Below are 26,391 nucleotides of genomic sequence, written 5' to 3' on the forward strand. Positions count from 1 at the left end.
TGTCTGTCCGTCTGTCTGTAATCAAATCTTGCAAGTTAAATGTGATCAACTTCCAGTAGTCAGATTGACTTGACATTTGGAATACTTATGTAAATCGCGTGACAATACAATAATCTAGAAGTGACATCCTGGTAGTCCAGCCAGGATCGACTCTTCAACGGTTAATAGCATCGACTTGAAATTTGGTATGCAAATGTAGTTTGAGTGACAATGGAAGTACAGTAAACAAAAAGTACAGTCAGTAAAAAAAGCTTGTATTAAAAGTGAAATTTTTATGGTCAGGTTATTTTCAAATCTAGTAAATAAATATTAATGTACAAACGAGTTTGTAGTGGTCAATCGAGCGCCGCAATGTAATGCAATACTCGATTTATCTTGCAAGTCTAAACTCGACTTTATTGTTTAAACAGTGAGGTGGTTACCCGTGTTAGGTTCTTTTTATCTAATAAATAATTGCTTCTTTATAGGTTAAATAATTTGACGTAGTTTTTCAAAAATGATCCAAACCTCAACAATTTTTTTTTTTTATTTTGGAACTAGTTTTAGTTCGAAATTAAAGAATAATATGACAATGCTTTGGATCATTTTTGTCACACAGATAGGTACCATTATTTCTTCAGTCTACAGTAACACAACTTTTGTAAATTACTTTATAAAGTTCCTAGGTAACTTCAATGATGGAAATTTCAATAGTAGGTAGGTAAATAAGTATGTGCCTGATCGAACAAAATCGAGGAAGAAAATCTGGAATGCCTTTGAACATTTAATTTGCCAAACACGAACAACAACAACCACTACAGCTGATCACACGTATCTTTCTATCCTTGATCTAAATTCGCTATACTGAATCACAAAAAAAATACTAGGTCTCGCAGAATAACACTAAAACAGCAAGCTTTATTTTACTGTCTAAGCAGACGCACTTTGGGTACCTATGCCTACTTACTTTGCTAGCGCTCACGGGTTGCGGGCCGCTCCACTCGGGCGGCGGGCCAGTGCGGGTTCGGCATTAAGCTACGAGGGACGTCTAAATGGCGTCATGGCGGAGTGTTTCCGGCGCGTGCGCCTTGACGCTGACACTTCTAATCGTTGGAATCGCTGCAGGTGAGCAACATTATCTTGGCATTAACACTTGGCCTATACAGTGCACTAACTTCAATTAGTGCGCTAAGAAAATTTAGAAATTACTGTGCTATTGGACTTGGCTGTAATTTAAAGTAATCTTGGGTAGCTGGTACTACTCCCGATTACCTCAACTTTAAGCGCCCTGATATTTTCGGCATTGGCTGTTTCTTTTTCTTGTCTATTGCTCAGTGTGATTGATTTTAAGTAAAACCCGTTAATTTTCAAATTTAAAAAAAAATAAGTTTTGGAGAATTTATTCTTTAATCAAAGTTTTATTTGCTTGTGTACATTTTGTTGACTCTACATGCCTTGTCATCCAATCTATAAATCCGTACCTACCAAGTTTTTCCATCGTATTTTGTCGGGTAAGTTCGTCATATTTATCTTGGTTGCTCAATTCAGCAAAGCCCGGAATTTTTGCGGCATTCTGGATCTGTCATAGTGACTTCTCACTTATCGACTCTACCTAAATGATATTATCGATAATGATAAGTATTTTCGTAAAATAATAATCGTTATATCATTTATAAAACGCACCTTTAAAATTAAACTGAAATAATTCGAAATTTTCTCATTTTAAAATTCAACCAGATTGTGTTTTATTTAAAAGTTTATTTTGGAAATGTGAATATTTCAAATGGTTTTTAAAATTAAAATTTTAAAGCTGCGCAAGGCACTAATGGAACACTTACCTATTAGCACTACAGAAGGCTTTGAATATGAAATTGAATTATTAAATTAAAAATTGTTAACTACTAATTGTTTTCATTGCATAATGCATATTATGTCTTTTCAAATTTTTGACTGCTCAAAAGCTAATTGGAAGAGATCGCTCTTTAACGATTTAACGATAAAATCGTCTATTGTTGACGTCTCTACTCTTAATATTTTTTAACATGTTGTGTATCGACATATCGATATTGAGTATCGGAAGTCGATAAGTGAGAAGTCACTATGACAGCTCAAAAATGCCGCGAAAATTCCGGGCTCTATCAATTAGCTTCACTGAAGTTCAATAAGTTAGTTGAGAAAGCAAGATAAATACGTACTTTTCCGACAAAATACGATGGCAAAACATTATTCACTACATCTATAGGTACCATAAACTGTTGAAGACTTCCCTTCTTTGGAGATGATCCTGGTATCAATAATATCAATAGATTAAGTACTGTCACTAAAATTACATAAAGATGCCAAGTTTCAGCTCAATCGGATGCCAAGAAGTGGTTGAAAAATAGTTCGCAAACGAAACACAAATTTACTACAAAGACTACTTTTATAGGTTATTCACACTTAGATGTTATACAAAGAAAAATATTAATTAACAACGCAACATCCGCAACAGGCTTCGTCAACAAAACAAATTGTAGATCAAATTTACTTAGGTACCTACGCACGTAGGAAGTTGTAATAACTACCTTAACTTTTGATTTCTCAAATTAAGATGCTCATAAGAATGTGAGATTTATTTCTGTAGGAAGTAGGTAATATTTTTAGACTATAGCGGTTATTACTAATTTTATGAATTAAATTCGGGTTTTGTTCCGCCTACCGCGTCTCGTGATCATGGCGCATGCAGCTGTGCCGGAATATCGAGCTGCTCTAAAATCAAGGTGCGCGGAACAAAACCCGAATTTAAATCATAAAATTGGTCATATTAAATTTGAGCACAGAAAAACCAGAAAAAGAGACCTGCACTGGGAATCGAACCCGGGTCCTCAGCAATCCATCATCCATCCATGTCTCAGTTTGTATTTTCGATATGGTTTCACGGGATACCCGTAAAATTAACAAATTTGGAGTTGAAATAAAAAATACAAAAAGACTCCAAAAAACCAATCGAGTGAAGCTGACTCTACCATGCCAGATGATAATCATGCCGATTTCGGCCCGGGCGACCACTTTGATTCCTAATTATTTGAATGGCGCTTATGTGCCTTAAGATGACTTACACGATAGCATACATGATGATAACATGTAACGTAAGAAGATAATGTAGTGTGCACTATATGGGGGCGTGTAATGATTTCTAGGCACAATATCATGTTAGCGGAACTGACATCGACACTTGTTTGTTTACAAACATGTTGATACACAATCTGCTCCGTGATAATGATAACGCCACTTTGGCACCAAAACAAATAATACCTAAGGAACGCCATAATGTCAATGTCGTAAGCACATGTTAGAGACGCAAACGAGGTAAATTAATAAATTAACAATTAATTCTTATCAGCATTAGGCAATTTTACATAGCATTAGTAACGCAGACACACAGTAGAATAAAAATTAGTTAGGTATATATATAATAGTTTTGTTACATATTAATTTTCTGTAAGTAATTACTAAAATAGAGTCGATTTAGGTGTTACCAAAGTAAGTTTCAGTCTACTGTAACACCACCTATTTAATTCAGTGTTTTAGGGTTTTGTGGCTAAAATGCCCAGATCTTTCTGTCTGCCTGTTTGGCTGTCCGTGTGAATGTGTTACAGTATTTAATATATTTTTTGGAAACTAAAACGTCTATGAGAATGAGGTTTTGAAGGCAGGTGTGCAAACAATATTTCTGATGTTAAAAATATTTACGTTACGGAAAAATTAGAGGGGACATTAAGTATGCTAATTATAAGCGCTAGGCTCTGTGCAATACACGCAACAGAAGGAGAAAAGATAGGTGCTCAGTGACGTATGATGGATTCATGATGCATCATTGGAAGTAGGTCTTAAAAATGGTTGGAGGGAATTTTGAAGTAACTTTTTCCTATGAGCTCGAGTAATCGAAATCGTAAAATGGCATGTCGCCCTCTCGCCGTCAAACCGTAGCATCAAAATACGAAAACCGGCCAAGAGCGTGTCGGACACGCCCGAAATAGGGTTCCGTAGCCATTACGAAAAAATTAAGTAATATTCTTCTAAGGATTTCGTATTTTATACGGAATCTTCCAAGTTTAGGTATATTTTATACCTTAGGCTGCTATTTACTCATAAACTACTAATAATTCTCAAGCAAACTTAGCCGTTATAGTTTTCCTTAAAAGTTTGATATACTTACTATCATCCTGAATTTTTCAAATTTTTCCACACACGGACGCTCGATTTTCATTAAAATTAGCACTTTAAATCACTGAATTGAAAAAAATTAAAATCGTCTTAGCAAACCCTTAATCCAACGGTACCCCACACTATAGGGTTGGATGAGAAAAAAAAATCCCCCTCACTTTACGTCTATGGGAGGTAACCTAAAAAATTTTTTTTAGAATTTTTTATTGTACCATTTTGTCGGCATAGCTTACATATATATTCGTGCAAAATTACAGCTTTCTAGCATTGATAGTCCCTGAGCAAAGCCGCGGACGGACGGACAGACAGACATGGCAAAACTATAAGGGTTCCGTTTTTGCCATTTTGGCTCCGGAACCCTAAAAATCGAGGTAAGTAAGTTACATGAAATATGTATAAGTTTGAACAATACATAAATGTTAGGGTCTTCTGTCTGATTGAGAAGCCACTTTACAAACCACTTAAACCACTACTCTGTTCCTGAAATGGAAAAAAACTTTTAAATGATTTATTTTATTCAATGTTCCAGGAGACAAGCCCTGTGCTCCGCGGCAGTACCCAGGCAAGTCTGTCGGCTGCGTGTGTAACAACACGTACTGCGATGAGGTTACTCGAGACAAACCCACTGCTAATCACTTCGTTGCCTACACTTCTTCCGAGGTAATTTGATGCATCAGTGCTCCGTCAGTTCACCGCTAAGGGTCTCCCCACATCTACGACGTGGAACTGGCTTTAGCCGACCTAAAAACACTTGATGTGCACGCAATAAGAGCGAAAAAGTAAACGTCGTTTCGCTTCGGCCGAGCCGTGGACAGAGTAGATAACTCCTACCTATCCATCAATATTTAAAAAAACCGGCCAAGAGCGTGTCGGACACGCCCAAAATAGGGTTCCGTAGCCATTACGAAAAAAATCAAGTAATATTATGTGCGTTATAACACAATTAAAACACTTACTACAGTCTTAAAATCTATTACCAGAAAAAAAGTGTATCTTCACGGCACTTACGTCCTTTTGTTGAGAAGCGCAGTTTGAGAAACCTTACTAAATTTTAAAAAGAGCTGTCGAACTATGTGCCACACATTTTTTCAATTTCTGTTACGTGTATGGTGTGCCCCCTCTATAAATATTTATTTTTGTAATTTAACTACAAAACTAAATAGCGGCTTTGACAAGACATCTGTACTCCAAATTTCATTGATATTCCTACATTGTAGTTTTCGAGTAAAATGCCTGTGACATACGGACGGACAGACAGACAGACAGACGGACTTTACGAAACTATAAGGGTTCCGTTTTTGCCATTTTGGCTCCGGAACCTTAAAAAAAAACTATGATCATAACTTTTCCTAAACAAATATTATTACAGAAATAATTAACTTAATTATTACAGAAAAACAAACATAATAATAATATTTATTTCAGATTAAATTAATAGTTTTTTTTCTTATTAAACAGAACATTTTTTTTAATACAATGAAAACAAAAGCTTTGCTATTAAATACTTACCAGACATAGTTAACGAAGGAATGCGTTGCGTGTCTATAAGCCGTGGAAACATCTGTCTAATACCTAGCAATAAATATTGAACTTATTGTTAAATAACAAACTTGTTGTTGCTATTGTCTTGCATGTATTTAATATTGGTTCTGTATTGTAATGTGATATATAGAGTTATTTATACGTAATTTAGCTAAGTGTGTTTAATTCATTGTATTATTTATTACAATGGCCATAATTCATAGCCAGTAGCCAAACAAGTAAGTACCTACCCGCAGCAAAATCTTTCCACAGTCAGTTTGACGGTGACTTATTTTATAAACATTGCCATCAGTAGCGTGGCGCCGTAACAACTGATTCTTACCAGGTTGGCAAAATTCCGTACTTGACGTTGGTCAAAGATAAGCAAGTCAACCAATTTGATTTTCGTACCACCATGGTTCCTTACAATAGTAAATAATTTTATTTGTTTATAGCAATATGTAGGTATCGAATGAGTGAAATGTCATTAAAACATGATTCTGTGATGGCCTAGGATTGAAATTGGTTGACTGAACACTAACAGCAAGATAAGATTTAGCTTTCGGAAACAATTTAATACATCAATTGGTAATGGCATCCGGATAATTCTTGGATAATTGCATATTATCGTACGCTTAATGCGATGTGTGTACCTAGCCGAATATTCGCGCATTTCGGGCGAAGCCGTAGACACACTGTCGGTAAACTCGCGCATATCAAACGGTTTCTTTATCGATCGATATTTTTTTGTTTGCAATGTGGTCATGCACAATGCCGTAGGCCGAAGACGAAGTTTTATCGCAATCATTTTTATTGCGATGTGTGTGGGCCCTACCATAAAAAAACATATGTCTAATGTTTTCAGGCTGGATCACGTTTCAAGAAAAGCAATGGAGAATTACATTCGTTCTATATGTGGAGTAAGTACCAAATCCTACTTTTTTATGGCGTGGAAAATGCGCTGTATGCATTCAATCCTGCTTGGAGAAACAGAGGGTGCGTGGGACTGAATACTTAATTCACAAATAATTTAGTTAGCCTTTGTTGTCCAGGATGCACCAGGTCCAGGTGTTACCCTTCCCCATCCCATGAGGCCTAACGCCTCGGATGCAAGGGTATAAAAAGGGTATAACACCCGAAAGGTCTTTGACGTCACACCCCACCTTATCCTAACCTATCCCTAACCTTCCTTTTATAACTTACCTATGGAAGCCTATATAAATCAACAAGTAACACAGACCCTACTATCAACACCACATAAAGACGAAAACCGCGTATCCATTTTTATACTAAACAAAATCTATAAATTATCACCGTTCCCTAATGTAGAGGTAGTGTGTGATTGCGTTTTTGCATGAAAATATACATGCGCCACATAGACGTAACTCGCTCTCGTATTAAATAGTATAAGTGTCAGAGAGACCGCACGACACGAACTTCGAGTTTCAAGTTTCGTAGTAGCCCTGCTGGCCCTCTACTACGAAGTGCAAAATTCGAACTTCGTATCTTGCTGTCCCGCTTACGCTAATATTATTTAATATGAGAGTGACAGGGACGGTACGATACGAACTTTGAATTTTCTAGGTTAGCTGGAAGAGATCCTCTCCTCTCTGTGTATTTGTATTTTTATTTTTATGTGCAATAAAGAGTTTACATACATACATACAACTTCGATTTTCGAATTTCGTAGTACTTAGCCCCGCTGCTTTGCACGTGTGGTTGTGAAGTAGCAAAGTTATTCACCAAAGAACTCCGCTTAGGGGGTTATCACATTGCCCTGCATTCCGCTGCGGGGATGCGGCACGCGCCACCGTACGATATGGACTCGAATTTCATCACTCCGTACAGCACAAGCTCCTCACACCGCAGCGGAATGCGGCGGCAGTGATAACCGCCGAAGGTCACGAACTGCGGCAGCGGCGAGTGCTCTGTTCATTGCGTGTGCTGCCAGGTAACTATTGTGTGGCGAGGATGTTGCCCGCGCAATGAACAGAGAAAACATCCGCCTCCCTGCTCTGTGGTTTATCCCTGATCTCTGCAGACGAGTCCTGTTCGCACACGTTGGAACTGGAGCCCGCGACCACGCACCAGACGGTGGAAGGTTTCGGCGGAGCGGTCACCGACGCCGTGGGCATCCATTGGGCCAACCTCACCGCGCGGCTGCAGGCTCACTTAATTAAGTACGTCTGTGGGTGCCGAATAAGATTAGGATTGAAATTGCTAACATAGGCTAACATCACTCGCTATCTATCTTCACTAATTTAAAACCACGTGCTGAAATTAAAAAAATGGATATGTACCTATTAATGAACCAGACAATGTGTACCTAATCACGTTCAATGGCCTCATCATTTCTTTAGGCTGTGCATCTACCAGAGCTGTGCGTAAGTAGCTCTGGTAAATCCACAAATAAAATAACTTCATTTTCTTACCTTCATTCTCCTCCTTCTTCCCAATACTGGTAGCAGAGGAGCAAGGTTTTGGGTCATTGGTATGGATGACCATAAAGTCTGCTTGCTCCAGCTCATACTTCGGCAAGAAAGGCATCGAGTACAACATGGTGCGCGTGCCCATCGGCGGCTCGGACTTCTCCACGCACGAGTACGCGTACAACGAGCTGCCGGCCGGCGACGCGCAGCTCGCCAACTTCTCGCTGACAGTGGAAGACTTCCATTACAAGGTGTTTGCTTAAAAGTATACTATATGCAATATACAACATGTATAAATAACATTTTTGTTGCTGTGTAGTCACTGTTAGTACTTTTGTTTTTTCAAGTAGAGTAGAACAGTAGAATAGGTGACTAGTTGGTATTTACCCGGTTGGAGGGACCACTTTTTAATACAGTTCTGAGCATTTAAAAATTAACGTGGTGAGATGCATAGTTAAAACAATAAATATGGATAGGTAACTAATTTCTGAAAGATTAAATTAGGTAGGTACTAGTTGTCTATGGTCGCTACCTTGTCCTGTATTGGTCCATTTGGTTCTAATATATTTGATTCCCACAGATTCCGTTGATAAAGCATATCACGGAGGTGGCCACAGCTCCAGTGCACATTGTGGCTACCACCTGGTCGCCACCACCTTGGATGAAGACCAATGAGAAGTTCAACGGAATCAGCCAGATCAAGCCAGAATACTTCCCGACCTACGCTCTTTACCATGCCAAGTATGTTTAGTTTCAGTAGAAATTATTCCAGGCGAAATTTCTTATTTGAAATTGGAAGCACCATTTAGAACCCTGTACTACAACTGGTTATAATAACAGATTGGTACAAAATATCCTATGCCTAGGTTCAGTTACATATTTATTACGCGCATAAAGAGAGCTCAGTGGCGATTGCTACATACGACGTAAATAATACCTAAATATACTCAGAGGCAAAAATTTGACCCACTCTACATAATATTATACAAAATTTACAAAATTACCTATTATAGGTATACATTTTGGGCCAGATTTTTTGCCACTCAGTATATCACTTCTAGTAATTAGATAATAATATGCTAAGTAATAATATAAGACTTTGTAACATGTTCATCTGGAGCAGGTGGATGACGAAAGTAAATTTCCCATTTAGGTTCATACGTGAATACAAGAAGAACGGTATTGACATTTGGGGCATCACCACCACAAATGAACCTGAGAACGCATATGTTCCTTTTGCAAGATTCCAGAACTTGGGATGGACTGCTAAGAAAATGGTAAATTCAATGAGGATTTAGTATCTAAACACTACACATTAGGTACACGAACGTGTTGAAAACTTTATTAGTTTTTTTTATATGTACTAACCTGTAAACAAAAAAGTAAACTACTCGCTTTATTTTTATGAACATAGATAATTCTCTCACGTACCTATACTATTTTTTTTGAATTTTTTTTTACCAACAAGGCTGTAAATTTAGTTATTTAAAAAAAACAGCAAATACTTCAGTAATTCTTTCACAGGGTCAATGGATCATCGAGGACCTAGGACCTACGATAAGGAATGCCTCTGATCTTCAGCATATAAAGATATTGACGGTGGATGACCAAAGATTCACCATTCCATTCTGGTTTAATAAGGTCAGTGCGATCTCCTGTTTTTGCAAGTGGACGTTTATCTATTACTTAGCTTTTGCCTATACATATACTACAATTTAATTTATGTTACCAATTTTCCTACAATTTTTGGTCGTTGAACTCATTTTTAACCCCCGACGCAAAAAGAGGGGTGTTATAAGTTTGACCGCTATGTGTGTCTGTCTGTCTGTGGCACCGTACCTCTTAAACGGGTGGACCGATTTGGATGCGTTTTTTTTTAATTGAAAGCAGGTTTCTAGCGATGGTTCTTAGACATGTTTTATCATCATGTTCAGCCGTTTTTAAGATATTGAGCTTTGAAGTGACAAAGTCTGAGGTTTTTAACCGACTTCAAAAAAGGAGGAGGTTATCAATTCGGTTCTAGTTTTTTAAAATGTTTGTTACCTCAGAACTCCATCAATTATGAACCGATTAAAAAAAATTGCGTTCGTCTAGGAATGTCTTCAATTAGGTCCAATAAGCACCAAATCAGGATCTGATGATTGGATCTTAAGGACATTGAGGGAACTCTTCAAATGTGGTAGGGACACCTATAGTAGATTCGATATATTTAGTAGTAACTCGTGCATTTGCTCTTGAAAATCATCATTTGGTGAAATGGAACTGATGATGAAGACCACAGTTGACCAGCGGAGTTACTACTCAATTACAAGTATTTCACGGGTTGAATTTTATTTACTTTGACACAGTTGCTAAGCAACTTATGCTCCTCGTAATGCATATGGTAAAACGGGTGGTGAAGCACCAGGACTCCTCAATAATGAACGTCTCTGCATCGGAAAAAGCAATCTTTCGTAAAAGGTGACGAGCAGTTATATTTAACTATTGTGTCAGATTATTTAGGTACACTAAAAAGCGTATAAAAATATATAACAAAAAGTTGAACCGACTACAAAAAAACCATGAACTGACTTCAGACTGGTAGAAAATTATTTTTATGTTTTTTTTGTAGTCGGTTCAATTTTTTGTTATAAAATTTTATTAAATTAAAGAATTGCGCTTTTGAATGAATAAAAGACGCCAAAAATATTACTCGTATCGGCTCTATAGTCATTGGTTTTGCTGAGGATGCTCAAATCACTTTCAGGGCCTGTTTCACCACTTATTTATAAATTTTATGTGACAAAATAGATATTATAAATGATGCCATCACTGTTTATTCATGGTTTATTCCGACAAAACAAATAGAGGCGCCACCACAGATATCTGTCACTAAAAATTTATCAATGATGATGTAGGCCCTCAATGTTCTTCTCTTGCTTATCTACGCTACGAGTATAATCTTTATGACTGGTACAAAGTTTCTGCTGGTGAGTTGTAGCTTTACGAGTAGGCAGTTTCCTCATTTCAATTGTTACTTATACTGGTTGATAGATGGTTGAAGAGTACCCGAAAGTGCTGGATTGGATTGATGGTGTGGCAGTTCATTGGTACGGGGACAAGTTCATCAGCCCCGAGCTGCTGAAGTTAGTCACCGAAAAATTCCCAAGCAAGTTCGTCCTCGCCACCGAAGCCTGCGAAGGTAACATAGGAAGCTCACTTTGAGTTTTGAAACTAAAATCGTACCACAACAGCGGCATCTGTCTGTAACTTCTTGGTCTTTTCTCCAGGTTCCTTCCCTTGGCAAAAGGAAAAGGTTTCATTGGGAAATTGGGATCGTGCTGAATCCTATGCTCATGACATTATCACAGTAAGTACATGCTTCTAAATTACAATTTGCTTTAGTGAATGTTTTGGGGCATCTAAGAAAAAAAATATTCTGCCCAGGATCTGAACTACAATTTGGTGGGCTGGATTGACTGGAACATGTGCCTGGACCAGCAAGGAGGTCCCAACTGGGCCAAGAACTTCGTGGACTCCCCTATAATCGTGTTCCCCGAGGTCCACGAAATCGTAAAGCAGCCCATGTTCTACGCGATGGGCCACTTTCCAAGTGGATTCCCCGTGGCTCTGTGAGAATCACTGTCTCGGAGAAGAAGGGCTTGTTGGAACAGGCTTTGGAGCATGTCGCGTTCCTGACTCCGCAGAATACTATTGTTCTTGTCGTTCAAAATACGTAAGTATAAATATAATTAGCCCTGTCCGGCCGAGAAACTGTTTTTCCGTTTTTTTTTTTCTAAAATGTCAATTACTTAATTGTGCTTCGTGAAAAGATGATGCGCTCAGGATAGTTGCACGATTGTATCGAGTCGGCCGGAAAGGGGTACAGCTCTTGGTTTGGTGTGGGCCCGGCGTGCCAATATGGCCTACTGGTTCTCAACCGTTTCCCCGAATACCTACCCACCTTTTCCATAATTTTCATTTGTCATAAAGTGATTTATTTCAGAAATAGTATTTTTAATTAGGTATTGTTATAAGGTAGGTAACCTAACGTTTCTATAGAATCATACATATTTCTAAAATAACACTGTTCCATATATTTCATAGCAAAGTTGTTATGTCAAGTGCAATTATGGGAAACGAAATTATTCCATATCACTAGGTATTTATTTTTATGTAATACATAAAATATTAAACGTGGCCCTCATATCTTTGTTTTCGCAAATCGCATTATAGGGAGTTCATTTTGACATCCATTATGAAGCCACAACGTGAATAATTCCACGGGAGATGCTTTGAGAATGTGTTCGTCGTAAAAAAAAAAAAAACAGAAAAATAGACCAGCGCTTGGAATCAGACCCAGGTCCTCGGCATTCCGTGCCACGTGCTATACCGCTACACCACCACTGGACAGGGGTACAGACCCGAATTTCTCCTATGCACCACATATCTCAGCTTGTCTGTTTCTTATTTAGTCACTTAAGCTGTGATATGTGGTGCTGTGATGTGTGAAGTTGAAATAAAAAAAATACAAAAAGACTCCAAAAACAAAACTTAATTAAATAGTGGAGGTAGAAAATAACAACTAATCTAATTAAACTTCTTTCATCTGTTTGCAGCGCTGAAGCCAGAAGAGTGCGCGTGCAGATTGGCAACTACCACGCTGTGCTGGACCTGGAGAAGAATTCTATCACCACCGCTGAGTTCTCTTACTCGCCATGAGACCATAGTCAGATTAGCCTTTAAATATACCAGTGTTCTATTCACTTGTTTTATTTTAGTCCATTGACTTAGGTTATTTAGTTAAAGAATTGGTATCCCAAGTTAGATAGGCTGTACTCGTATTACTAAAGTGTAAAAGCACTATCTAGAGTTCTATCAGCACCGTCTGCTCCAACTCTAACGTAGTTAATAGCAATAATTTAGAAAAACCGGCCAAGAGCGTGTCGGACACGCCCGAAATAAAGTTCCGTAGCCATTACGAAAAAATTAAGTAATATTTTTCTAAGGATTTCGTATTTTTATACGGAATCTTCCAAGTTTAGGTATATTTTATATCTTAGGCTGCTAAATTACTCTCAAACTACTAATAATTCTCAAGCAAACTTAGCCGTTATACTTAGTTTTCCTTGGAAGTTTGATATACTTACTACCATCCTGAATTTCAAAATTTTGCATCCACCGGTTTAGATTTTAGAGGGGGGGAGGGACGCTCGATTTTAATGAAAATTTGCACTTTAAAGTTGAATATTTCGCAAACAAATCACTGAATCGAAAAATCGTCTTAGCAAATCCCTGATGGTTTTAATACCTATCCAACGATACCCCACACTATAGGGTTGGATGAGAAAAAAAAATCACCCCCACTACGTCTATGGGAGGTAGCCTAAAACAGGGTTACTCAAAGTGGGGTACGCGAACCCCTAGGGGTTCGCTATTCAACGGTAGGGGGTTCGCGACAAGGTTTACTTGACTCCAAAAACCACCAGGCTGCAAGACTAGCAAGATGATTAAGATTGGTTTTTCGAGTTGTATTTTTTTTTTAGTTTCTCCAACAGTCAATTTCATTACTTTCTTTGGGGGGGGGGGGGTTCGCTATCGTCTAGAAACTTTAACAGGGGTACGTGGAGCCATAAGTTTGAGAAACCCTGGCCTAAAAGAATTGTTTTTAATTTTTTATTGTACTATTTTGTCGGCATAGTTTACATATATATCCGTGCAAAATTATAGCTTTCTAGCATTGATAGGCCCTGAGCAAAGCCGCGGACAGACAGACAGACAGACATGGCGAAACTATAAGGGTTCCGTTTTTGCCATTTTGGCTCCGGAACCCTAAAAAGTGAGGTATAGGATATATCGCCATTTTGTAGGTCGTCGGTAGGTAGGTACATATGTATATACTATTTTAAGTAGTTGACACTTGGGATGTATGAATGAATACAGTAAAAAAAAGTATAAACATTACTTCTATAGATGAAGTAAATGCCTCATACATAATACTTATAAATACCGTTGTTAATTAGTTATAAATATTAATCTCGGTCTATATATAGGTTCTACTGCTGCTGGGCACAGACCTCGCTGAATGAGAAGGTTTGGGCTGTTGGTAGTTTAGCGGGCCTAGAGCGTGTTTTAATCATCCATCTACATATTTAGTAGCCTTTTTGGTTTAAATACAATATATTGGCACATCCACCATCTTCGACAAACTGCAACTGTTGTTATCTGTTATCTACCACTTCGAGATGGCAATTATTATTGTAATATCTTAACAAAACCATCATCATCAACCGGAAAACGTCCACTGCTGAACAAAGGCTCTTACAACGTCACAATGAACGACAACTCGCCATTTGCATCCACTGGTTGCCCGCAATTCTCACGATGTCGTCAGTCCACCTAGGGGGAGGTCTGCCAACGCTTCGTCTTCCGGTTCACGGTCACTACTCCAGAACCTTTCTCCCTCAACGGCGACAAGGTATTGAAGAGTAAGTATATCTCGAGCGCATGTAACTCGATTAAAGCCGTAGAAAAGTGAAAAGATTTACCTATCACTCGCTGTTATACTGCACGTTTCCTGAACGTGCTCTTTGAACACGTGCCCTATCAATAAATACATTAGTGTCATCATTTGTTACCTACTAACACAAAAAATCGTTTGTGAAATCCCTTTAAAAATATTATTTTAATTCCGTATGCCCTAAATTGTCAATATAAATAAATAAATATCACGTGACAATTCAGACCAATTCACATAGTCCCAAAGCGAGCTTAGCAAAGCTTGTGTTATGGGTACTAAGCAACGGATAAATATAATTATATAGATATAGATACATACTTATTAAACACCCAAGACCCGAGAACAAACATTCGTATTTTACATACAAATATCAGCCCCGACACGGGAATCAAACCCGGGACCTCAAGCTTCGTAGTCAGGTTCTCTAACCACTAGGCCATCTGGTCGTCTAAAAATATGTAGGTATAGTTACTTACAGTGGGAGTAAAACGGGTCGTTTAAATCTCGATCGAGTGTCGTATAATAAACGAACGAAGTGGTCTATAATACACATAACCTGTACGATTATTTCACCCACATTAAGACTGCTGATTAATAAGTACGATACGGGTGAAAAAATAAACGTCAGTAAAATGATAAATAAATGACGAACATAAATCTAATACTCCTCCATTGTTCGCCTGTCCGTCTGTCAGTCTGTCATGACATGAACTGTGTTTCGAAAACTATACTCGTAATACATAGATAGATCGCTGATGGATGCATGCACAGTTAATGTGTATTTCGATTTCCGCTGCAACAACAAATAATAAGCTGCAATACTAATCATCATGCGAACCTAAGTATAATAAAAAGTTACTGTGTCATACAATAGATATGGAATGGGAGTTATCTCACGAGGAACTTAAAATATGTTTGACTTAGGTAGGTATATTTGACATCTTTAAGATAAACAATCATCAAGGTAAGTCCTGTCAATTTAGTATTGGATGAATTTAACAGTGGTGATATTTAAAAAAATACGCTGACTAAAAGTATTCTCAGTTATGTGAGTAGAATCGAAGCTTGGATTTAAAGCCCTATGGGCAGGGAACCCTGTAGGTACTTGTTAACATAGGTGTCACCTACGAACAAATAATACTATTTGTTCGTAGGGTGTCACAGATTATATTAGACATTCGTTGATTAGGTACTTATACTTCGTTTTTTTAGCATTAGAAGAAAAAGGGTAAACAATCTTAACGAGTCTTTTTATTGAAAAACGTTTTAAAAAAAACAGTTACTATTACTTATGATACCAAAAGCATGTAAAATGATCATTGTGTCCTTGCAAATTGTTACTATTTGCTGTACATATTTTTCAAAGTGTTTTTCAATAAAAAGACACATCAAGATCGCTTACCTTCTTTCTAACGCAAAAAAAATCGAAGTAGGTATAGGTTGTGTATTAGATACCCAAAATACACAATACCCTACTACAAAACCTTTATAATTTCCAGAACAGAACTAGCAGCTGCATATTGCTTGTTCGTTGCGACCCATTCATTTGTTTGACCATTTATCACTATGAAGCAAGAAGGTCTGAAGTTATCAGCCCTTACTCAACACCAAACGAAACCAAACGGGTAGGTAATATAAGCGGTAGTTGAACGTCAGATCGACTCATATACAAAAATGAATTTGCTACTAAAATTATCAATAAGTTTTGTGTTTGTGGCGTGTGTCTGGATTAACTTCGCTGTTGACGCTGGTATGATTTTTATTAACTGCGCTGTTGACGCCGGTATGATTGTTATTAACTTCGCTGTTGACGCCGGTATGATTGTTATTAACTTCGCTGTTGACGCTGGTATGATTGTTATTAACTTCGCTGTTGATGATTGTTATTGACTTTGCTGTTGACGCTGGTATGATTGTTATTAACTTCGCTGTTGACGCTGGTATGATTGTTCTTAACTTCGCTGTTGACGCCGGTATGATTGTTATTGACTTTGCTGTTGACGCTGGTATGATTGTTATTAACTTCGCTGTTGACGCTGGTATGATTGTTATTGACTTTGCTGTTGACGCTGGTATGATTGTTATTGACTTTGCTGTTGACGCTGGTATGATTGTTATTAACTTCGCTGTTGATGCTGGAATGATTGTTATTAACTTCGCTGTTGACGCTGGTATGATTGTTATTAACTACGCTTTTGACGCTGGTATGATTGTTATTAACTTCGCTGTTGACGCCGGTATGATTGTTATTGACTTTGCTGTTGACGCTGGTATGATTGTTATTAACTTCGCTGTTGATGCTGGAATGATTGTTATTAACTTCGCTGTTGACGCTGGTATGATTGTTATTAACTACGCTTTTGACACTGGTATGGTTTTTATTAATGCTGTTTATGATTATTATTAACTTCGCTGTTGACGCTGGTATGATTGTTTTTTATAACGTAACCGCTATCGCTCGCCGCTAGAGCGCTTGTGTAGCGTGAGGTCTCGGAAATGTCAAATCTCATAGTTTTTGGGTGAGCTACGCGAGTTTATTTATAAATAGAATAATTTTGTGAATATTTTGCATTACTTGAAATTAATTATGGCAATTATGCGTTACGGGGCAATTAATGTCTGTGTTTTGAAACAGTTTTGTCTTTCAGAAACTTTTGTCCTCTCTTTTTTTCCGAGCAAAACAGGACTACGCAACACTATGGTTGCTCGATATTTTTATGGTACGGTTTTAAGGTGTATTAAATATTATTTTAATCTAAACTTTGTTTTCACGCCCGTAATAACAGACTTTGAAAGCCACACTTAAAACCTCACGCAACAGTGGCGCCATCTAGAAAGACAAAAAACGATAGCCCTCATTGACTTAGAAAAGCCGAAAAATTCCAGACATTGTCATTTCTAAGTTAAATATTTCAAACACGGCTTAGCCGATTTTTATAAAACATCGCTTTCATGTGAAATAACTGCATCGAAATTGGTTCACCCGTTTGATAGCTACGATGCGTCAGACAGACAGACAGAGGGACAGACAGAAATTGGCGTAAAACTTATAACACCCCTCTTTTTTCATCGGGGGGTTAAAAATTATCAGCCGGGCGTTGTTTGTAATGGAGAACTTTAGACTACAGGCAGTCGCATGATTTAGATACTTAATTCCTAAAATTTTATGAAATGAGGTACTTGTAACTTCTATATTTAAATTTTATGTCCTGTTACAGACAACGTAAAGCCGAGTTTAGACTTGCAAGAATAATCGCACAAGTTGCCAACGAGTTTGTAGTGGGCAATTGAGCGCCGCAATGTAATATGCAACTTGCACGATTTTTCTTGCAAATATTAACTCGGCTTAAGGCATATAGATACATATTTCAATAAATCGTTTTGTGATTGAGTGTGAAGAAAAGGAAGAAAGGGAAAGATTTATTTGGTTCCATCAGTACCTACCTGTACAAGTCGACGAGCCACCATGGAACCTTTTCAAAGGAAAAGTCATTACGATTTTCCTGGTTAATAATGTTAATAATGCGATGTCACTATGACGTTTACTGTGAAATGGTTCCATTGGTGGCTCATGAATTCAAGTCCTTGACCGTACGTGAAAAATTTGCATTTTTGTTTTTTAATAAACATTGCTGGAGTGTTGCTTACTTTTATCTCACATGAGCACATGGCGAAAAAGCCAAAATGAAGACTAAAACCACTAATTAGTTATATATATCTCCTGTCAATCCTGATCAAGTCTCCAGAATAGCACTCCTTCATTACATTTTTAACGTAGTTTTTGGGAATTCCCATGGGAATCTACTGAAGTCCCAGAATTTCAATTCTACAGCCGAATCTGATAGTTCACGCGTCCGAAGCTTCCGGTAAGTCTATAGTTTTAATCCGTGGTTTTAATAGTCCGGTGATTCAACTTACAATTTCTACGATCATGCTTCTTCTCCTTAAATTTAAGAGCTACGCTCTTGTCGGTGGAGTAATCGCCGCTCCGCACGGTCTTCGGCCAGTTGTTTGACTTCCTGATAGGTCATTGGTGTATCTAGGATTATTTTTCAGGGGGTGCTGGCCTGGATTTTTGTGTGAAGAAGTATTATAGAATTTCGAATAGGTAGCCCAACATCCCGGGGTGGGGACTAGACCATACTGGGGTGGGCACGGCATAGGTAGGGCACGACATCCACTGTTTCCTTCACCTGGTCAAAATAGGTCAATCTTGGTCTTCCTCTGCCTCGTCTTCCTTCTGCTTTTCCTTCCAGCAGGCTTAAAAAGAAATTATCGACGGTCATGCTAAGTACTTACTCTTTTATTTTTTTAACAGACATACCATGTGCGGCGCGTGAGTGTCCCGGCCAGTCGGTGGTGTGCGTGTGCAACGAGACCTATAATGACGAGATCGTGCGAGAGCCGGTCCCTCTCGGGCAGTTTGTCTCCTACACCTCCTCAAAGGTAATAGACAAATGGCTAACATTAGCTGTGGATTATGTTCTTCAGTCTAAAAAGCCGAAGTGGCCTAGTGATTTGACCTGTGTCCTCTCAAGCAGACCCGGGCTAGCACCTCTGAATTTTTAGAAATTAATGTGCGGAATTATCACGAGTGTCGGGAGGAAACCTGCACAAACATGCGAAGCAATTCGATGGTGAGTGTGAAGTTCTCAATTCGCACCAGGCCCGCGTGAGAACTAGGTATTGATAGTACAAACTCTCTTAATCTGAGAGGCTTGGATGATATTCTTCAGCCACATAGATGAAAATCGTTTTTTTTATTCGGATTTATTTTGCTCACTTCAAAACTTTTTCAAAACTTTCGCCGTCTATTTCGCTCTTATTGCGTAGACATAAAGCTTTTTTCTATCAGCTATTGATGATACCGCGTCGATAGATGTGGGGAGACCTTAAGACTCTAAAATTGCGGGATCTCATTAATCTTTAGACATGGAAAGAATCTAAGTATGCATTATGTATAACATACAGCGGTATCATAGATCTAACGTCGCAATTACCTGCTTTTTACGTGTGTTCACTTGATTTATTCTACTACCACCTGAAGAGGTTTTTTTTTGACGGCCAGATGGCCAAGTGGTTAGAGAACCTGACTACGAATCTTGAGGTCCCGGGTTCGATTTCCGTGTCGGGGCAGATATTTGTATGAAAAATACGAATGTTTGTTCTCGGGTCTTGGGTGTTTAATATATATTTAAGTATGTATCTATCTATATAATTATATTTATCCGTTGCTTTGTACCCATAACACAAGCTTTGCTAAGCTTACTTTGGGACTAGGTCAATGAGGGCTATCGCGAATGAATTCGCCGCTAGAGGCGCTAGTGTAGCGTGAGGTCTCCGAAATGTCAAATCTCATAGTTTTTGGGTGAGCTACGCGGGTTTATTTATATTTAGAATAATTATGTAAATATTTTGCAATATCTGAAATTAATTATGGCAAATATGCGTTCCGGGGCAATGAATGTCTGCGTTTTGAGACAGTTTTGTCTTTCGGAAACCTTTTTCCTCCCTTTTTTCCGAACAAAACGGGGACTATGCAACACTGTGGCATGCTCGATATTTTTATGGTACGGTTTTAAGGTGTTTTAAATATGATTTTAATCTAAACTTTGTTTTCACGCCCGTAATAACAGACTTTGAAAGCCATACTTAAAAACCTCACGCAACAGTGCGCCATCTAGTGAGACAAAAATCGATAGCCCTCATTGGTGTGAATTGAAAGATGCTTGACACAGAACAGACCTTCACATTAATAAATACTTAACTGTGACTCTCCTGAAAAGGCATGCCACGTCAACCTCCTCTCATAGCGGATTTCTGTTTCAGTGTGGCTTAAGATTTTATAAAGCAACTGGAGTATTCCGCCAGACAAGTCAATGTAAGTTTTCTTTTTTTAAAAAAGGTAGAAACTTTATTCGCAACAGAATACAAAGCTTATACTCGTAGAAAATTCACAATAATAATATTAACTTAAAACATGCACTTAAACAGTTCTTTTGTTGTACTCGGAGATAAATTGAGAGCCATGCGACGATGTCGAGAATAGGCGCTGACTCAGCGTATACTACACTAAGGGTACAGTACCTGCCTGCAGTGCTGTACCCTTAGTGTAAGTTTTCGGTTACAAAATACGTCTCGATCGCGTTCGCGTTAAAATCTCAATTTGTATGGAAACAAGAACATCGCAAACGTTCCGCTAGAGGCGCTGTTCGTGTTTACAAATTGAGATTTTAACGCGAACGCGATCGTGACGTATTTTGTAACCGAAAACTTACACTATAAGGGCGTACTGATTATCCTGTCAGAAACTTTGGGTTTTGTAAAGCCTGATCTTGACCTAACGTCAACCTGAAACCTAACCTACCTACCCCTGTCCAGACTATGAAGCTTGAGGTCCCGGGGTCGATCCCCCGGGGCAGATATTTGTATGAATAATACGAACTTTTGCTCTCGGGGCTTGGACGTTTAATATGTATTTAAGTATGTATTTATCTATAGAAGTATGTTTATCCGTTGCCTAAGTTACCCATAGTACAAGCTTTGCTTAGTTCGGGACTAGGTCAATTGGTGTCAATTGTCCCATGATGTTTATTTGTTTAATATTCTGTGATTCAGGCGCATGCGTCGGTGTGGAGCTGACGCTGTTCCCCGAGGAGGTGTTCCAGCAGATAGAGGGTTTCGGCGGCTCCGTCACCGACGCCGCCGGCATCAACTGGCTCAGCCTGCCCGTGAAGCTGAGGCACTGCATGATCGAGTAAATTCTCACAACAATACGCGTCCTACTTACACACCGTGTTTTTTTTTGATATCCGTTAACTTCGGCCGACGACTCAGTTCATTGATTTGGTTGATTGATTGAGAACTTTCTTTTGCTAAATATGTGTGAATTAAACACGGATTAGTTATGGACTTTGAAAAAAAAACATAGGTAAATAAAGAAGCTTTACGCTGTTTTATTGCTTATAATTTACCTACAGTAAGAGCCCACTAGTGTCTTAGAGAAATGAACTTCATTTGACCTGCAGATTGTCCCCTTAAAGTTAACGGATATCAAAAATAACACGGTGTATTTAACCCAGCTCTCAAGAAGTTGTTTGCTTTGCTTATACTCCACTTTGAATCTTTTGCGTGTACAACAACAATATTCCGCCAGTTAGATTATGAGTATCACGAAATATTGAACACGTTTTAGGGTTCTGTAGCCAAATGGCAAAAAACGAGACCCTTATGGAATCGTCATGTCTGTCTGTCTGTCCGTCCGTATCTCACAGCCACTTTTTCCGAAACTGTAAGAACTATACTGTTGAAACTTGTAAGTAGCTGTATTCTGTGAACCGCATTAAGATTTTCACACAAAAATAGAAAAAAAACAATACATTTTGGGGGTTCCCCATACTTAGAACTAAAACTAATTTTTTTTTTTTTCATAAAACCCATACGTGTGGGGTATAGATCTTCAAAAATAATATTGAGATTTCTAATATCATTTTATCTAAACTGAATAGTTTACGCGAGAGACACTTCCAAAGTAGTAAAATGTGTGTCCCCCCCCCCTGTAACTTCTAAAATAAGAGAATGATAAAACTAAAAAAAATATATGATGTACATTCTTCCACCGAAAATTGGTTTGAACGAGATCTAGTATGTAGTTTTTTTAGTACGTCATAAATCGTAAAGTAAAGGAAACTTTTATATTATGTTACTTGCTGCTACGGAACCCTTCATGGGCGAGTCCGACTCGCACTTGGCCCCCTTTTTTCTTTTGTCAATGAAACAAAAAATTAGAAAGATTAAAGTTTGGAAGTTTGGAAGTTGCGTCAAAGTTTGGAAGTGGAGGCCTGCAGGGCTACTACGAAACTCGAAAATCGAAGTTCGTATCGTACTTTTTATCCCGGGAAAATGAACAGTTCCCGAGGGAACAGCGCGCGATAACCAAATTCCATGCGGGCGAAGCCGCGGGCAAAAGCTAGTAAATACATATATGTAACTAACAGAGTACTATCAGTGTAAAATGCAATCGTCTGTTTCGCTTTCAGTTCTTACTTCGGCCCTAAAGGCATCGAGTACAACATGATCCGGGTGCCGATCGGCGGCTCCGACTTCTCCACGCACCCCTACACGCTCAATGACCTGCCCGACTGCGATATCACGCTCAGCAACTTCTCTCTTACCGCCGAGGACTATTTGCTCAAGGTAACTATGTTTCCAGTTCCAGTAGTATAGTCAGCTGAGCACATAGGCCTTAAATGTGCTAGCACAAAAACATAGACAACCGATATTAACATGTGATTAGATTTTATAGATATTTTACATAAGTATAATTATAATCTGAGATCGTCAATTTCATAGTTCATCAAAGGATGTTCGAGTTGACAAAAGTATGCTAGAAGGTGCATTGAGATTCAGTACGCTTTTTGTTAGGTTTCTGTTACCATTGTAAAAAAAACTATGATGCCGACCTGAAGGCTGTAAATATCCCGAAAATATAAAAGGTTTCTAAGGTTCCCCGTGAATTAGAGGGAACTATCGGTGCGCCAGCCCAACTCGCACTTGACCAGTTTTTAATTTTTATTGAGACAAAAACACAAACAGACTTTTCAGGAGGCAGATGTTTAAAAAAAAAATAACAATCGCATTTTTAAGTGACATTTCGAAATGTTAAGTCATCCATCACAATACGAATACACACTAAATAGTTAAGTAGATTTTGATTGACTGTCATTTGGTGCAAATGGAAAATGGACAACTCGAAATTATACGTCAAAAAAGAAAAATTACAATTTGAAATAGGTATATCAACAAGGAAAATTGTCCATCTGAATATTGTCGAAAATGGAACCTTGTCCTGTGGTAAAATTGTCAAACTTGATGTATGCCGAAAAAAAACGACCACTTATTTTTACGTACACCCGGAAACATGACGAATTGTAAATATGTTCCGCCCGAAACCATGTGTTTTGAGCCTAAATATTAAGTAAGGATTTGATTTAGATAACATTCACTTATTGCTTATTTAATTTTGTTCCTAATTTATAATGGACAATATTCTATTTGGGTTTAATTAATTTACTACAAAAGATAAATTTTGAACATAAAACTACCGTGAGACTCACTCATATTAAATGATATTGTAACGGATAACTCACGTCTTAAACCGAGTTTAGCTCGACATGTTTAGCACGAGAGTCGCGCGAGCAGAGCGTTGGCGCGTAGTGTGCGTGTTGCGGCAGCCGCCGAGTCGCGTGCTCCTGAGAAGAAGGGCTACGAGATAGCCCGAAACATGTCGAGCTAAACTCGGTTTAAGGCGTGAGTTATCCGTTACAATATCATTTAATAAAAGATAAATTATATACATATTTATTTACTTTCCTAGTAGACGATAAATTATTATTAGATAAATTTGGTTGTAAATATTTTTAAGCATAATTACATTTTAACAAAATTCACTTTAGTTGATATTCAGTTTAGTTCAAATTCAAAATGATCAATTCTAGTGGACGATTTTCCATTTGCACCGAATGACAGTAAATCTAGACATTTTATTTACCGTAAATCATCGTTCATCCACCTTTAACTCTCATATTTCGTTTTCTACATTTTTTTACCGTACAACGGCAAAACCTATAGGTACTAGACACTGGCAAAATTGTCCTCCAATGGATAGAGCCATATTTTTCTGACAAACAAACAACAACACTAGATAAGTAGATTCATTCGAGCTTTTTATTCTCCACCAGCTCCCCATGCTGAAGCTTGCTCGCGACGCGTCCGCCAGCAAGGCGCAGGTCCTCGCTACGACCTGGTCGCCGCCGGTCTGGATGAAGACCAACAACAATATTACCGGGCGCAACGGATACCTCAAAGAAGAATACTATCAATGCTATGCCGATTATCATTCTAAGTGAGTTATTTGTCGTTTTTGGGTACAGTGGTCACAGAAGTGGCAGATAAAGAACTTTTTTTAGCCAAACACTAACTTCCCTACTATGGCCTACTTATAAAATGACTAATCTAGAACATGACCTAATCATAAAATGACTTAACTAGAACATGACCTACGTCAGCCAAAGGACTCGTACGTATCGTACCTACGCAGCTTCGTCTTCGTGGAATAAAAATAGCTGAGCACCTCGATTGAACACCGAAAGAGGGCTTTTAAAAATCAGACGATATAAGTGCAAATGGGTCACATGATGGTACCTGGTAAGCACCACCACCCATGGACACCCGCGACAACCTCGTGTGCCAGTAAAGTAATTTCACTAGCTGTTTTACTCTCCTTGCTGGAACAGCGCATAGGTACACTGCTAGTAGGAGACAGGATTAGCGATTAATATGGTGGAAGCGACCCGGATAGACCCTCGAAAATTCGCAAGCATACATGCATGTTATACTTTGAGTGTTTGTTTATTGTTTACCAGGTTCATTGACAGTTACACCGCAGAAGGGATCCCAATCTGGGGGGTTACCACTACCAACGAGCCCATGAATGCAGTCAAAGAGCAAGTTCCTTTCAACACGCTTGGATGGCTTCCTCAACAAATGGTAAATGACCCAGGCCGACATCATAATAGTTGAAATGAAAAATGAAAAATATTTATTTCACCATAAATTGAGCAAATAATCAATAGGTGGGGACTTCCTGTTAAGTATGAAATACTTATATTAGGACGTCCCGCTCCTCCATAGCAACAAATTAATATTGTTAAAAAATGTGTGTGTGTGTGTGTGTGTGTGTGTGTGTGTATTTATGTGTATTTTACAACAGATTCGCAATAGCCTGTTTCAAGTTTTACTTGGAAATCTTGTAAAATTGGATAACAGTATTAGAAACATAAACTATCCAGTAAAAATACTGTTTAATTTCATTAATTATTTAAGTATTTTTATTCTATGTAACTCGATATAACAATGCCTCCGTATTCTCCTTACTTAACGTCATTAACCAGTCAGTTATAGATCTTTTACATTTATTAATATAATAATTATTGTTACATTAATTAAGTACGTTATGCCTTAATAACGCGCGTAGCTACTTAATTCGTTGAAATATTTTTTTAATGGGTCAACCGAGTGATTGTTAAATATAAACATGTGTGCATATTTGCTGTCTATGTTTCGTTTAAGTCTTATTAAGTTTTTCATTTTCTATATTGTACCGTTTTTTGCCCAAATAACATTAAACATTAAACATTAAATTAACCGGAGTAAATGGAACCTTTGAGTCATTAAATATACTTTTCTAATGTAGTTTCCAGTTGTGTATGCATGTTGTGTGTTAAGTACTAGACAGTACTAGTCTTACCTCTACTGTATCTGTTTTTATTTTCATCAGGGCAAGTGGATAGCCAAAAACTTGGGACCAACAATTCGCAAACGGCACAGCGATGTCAAGATCATCTGTGCTGACGATCAGCTCTACAATCTGCCGATCTACGTCACGATGGTATCAATTTTAACAGCATAATTTTTTAACAGTATAATATTCTTAAAGTTCTCTCGTTTATATTATTTTATAACTGTATAATGTGACTAGGTACTAAGTGATAAACATAAATTGTAGTTTCTAACGCAGCATTTTTAGCACGCATGGTTACATTTTATTTGTCCCAAATTATATCGGCGTCTGTTTGACATAGGCTTTTATGTAGGTACTACAATAAGGGGCTGTTTCACCATCCATTGATTAGGTTAGGTGTGATGCCGTCTCTATTTGTTTTGTTCGAATAGACGGAGACGGCATCACATTTAACC

General features: G+C 38.1%; 3 protein-coding genes across 4 annotated transcripts in view; 2 read left to right on the forward strand and 1 right to left on the reverse strand.

The window, feature by feature from the left end:
- Positions 1-996: 996 nt before the first annotated feature.
- LOC141431278 (putative glucosylceramidase 3) lies at positions 997-12,880 on the forward strand. The gene is given in 13 exon segments (XM_074092389.1): positions 997-1,104; positions 4,715-4,845; positions 6,572-6,626; positions 7,748-7,886; positions 8,230-8,386; positions 8,716-8,876; positions 9,289-9,412; positions 9,660-9,776; positions 11,169-11,316; positions 11,405-11,484; positions 11,562-11,721; positions 11,724-11,850; positions 12,734-12,880. Coding segments are annotated over 13 exon segments (1,575 nt in total). The 5' UTR covers positions 997-1,031; the 3' UTR covers positions 12,837-12,880.
- A 3,414-nt stretch (positions 12,881-16,294) lies between these two features.
- Positions 16,295-26,391, forward strand: part of LOC141431284 (lysosomal acid glucosylceramidase-like) — a 70,474-nt gene continuing 60,377 nt past the window's right edge. For both annotated transcript variants that reach the window (XM_074092398.1, XM_074092397.1), the window contains exons 1-8: positions 16,295-16,384; positions 18,953-19,080; positions 20,464-20,515; positions 21,253-21,391; positions 22,674-22,830; positions 24,375-24,538; positions 25,059-25,182; positions 25,973-26,083. In XM_074092398.1, coding sequence (XP_073948499.1) covers positions 16,309-16,384; positions 18,953-19,080; positions 20,464-20,515; positions 21,253-21,391; positions 22,674-22,830; positions 24,375-24,538; positions 25,059-25,182; positions 25,973-26,083 — 951 coding nt within the window. In that variant the 5' untranslated portion in view covers positions 16,295-16,308. The remainder of the gene's footprint in view (positions 16,385-18,952; positions 19,081-20,463; positions 20,516-21,252; positions 21,392-22,673; positions 22,831-24,374; positions 24,539-25,058; positions 25,183-25,972; positions 26,084-26,391) is intronic.
- Positions 16,496-18,303, reverse strand: LOC141431395 (uncharacterized). The gene is made up of 2 exons (XM_074092564.1): positions 18,294-18,303; positions 16,496-16,986 (listed from the first exon to the last, which is right to left on the reverse strand). Exons 1-2 carry the CDS (start codon positions 18,301-18,303, stop codon positions 16,496-16,498), a joined length of 501 nt encoding a protein of 166 aa, XP_073948665.1.

Source organism: Choristoneura fumiferana, chromosome 9, assembly GCF_025370935.1.
Source record: "Choristoneura fumiferana chromosome 9, NRCan_CFum_1, whole genome shotgun sequence".
Lineage (NCBI taxonomy): Eukaryota > Metazoa > Arthropoda > Insecta > Lepidoptera > Tortricidae > Choristoneura > Choristoneura fumiferana.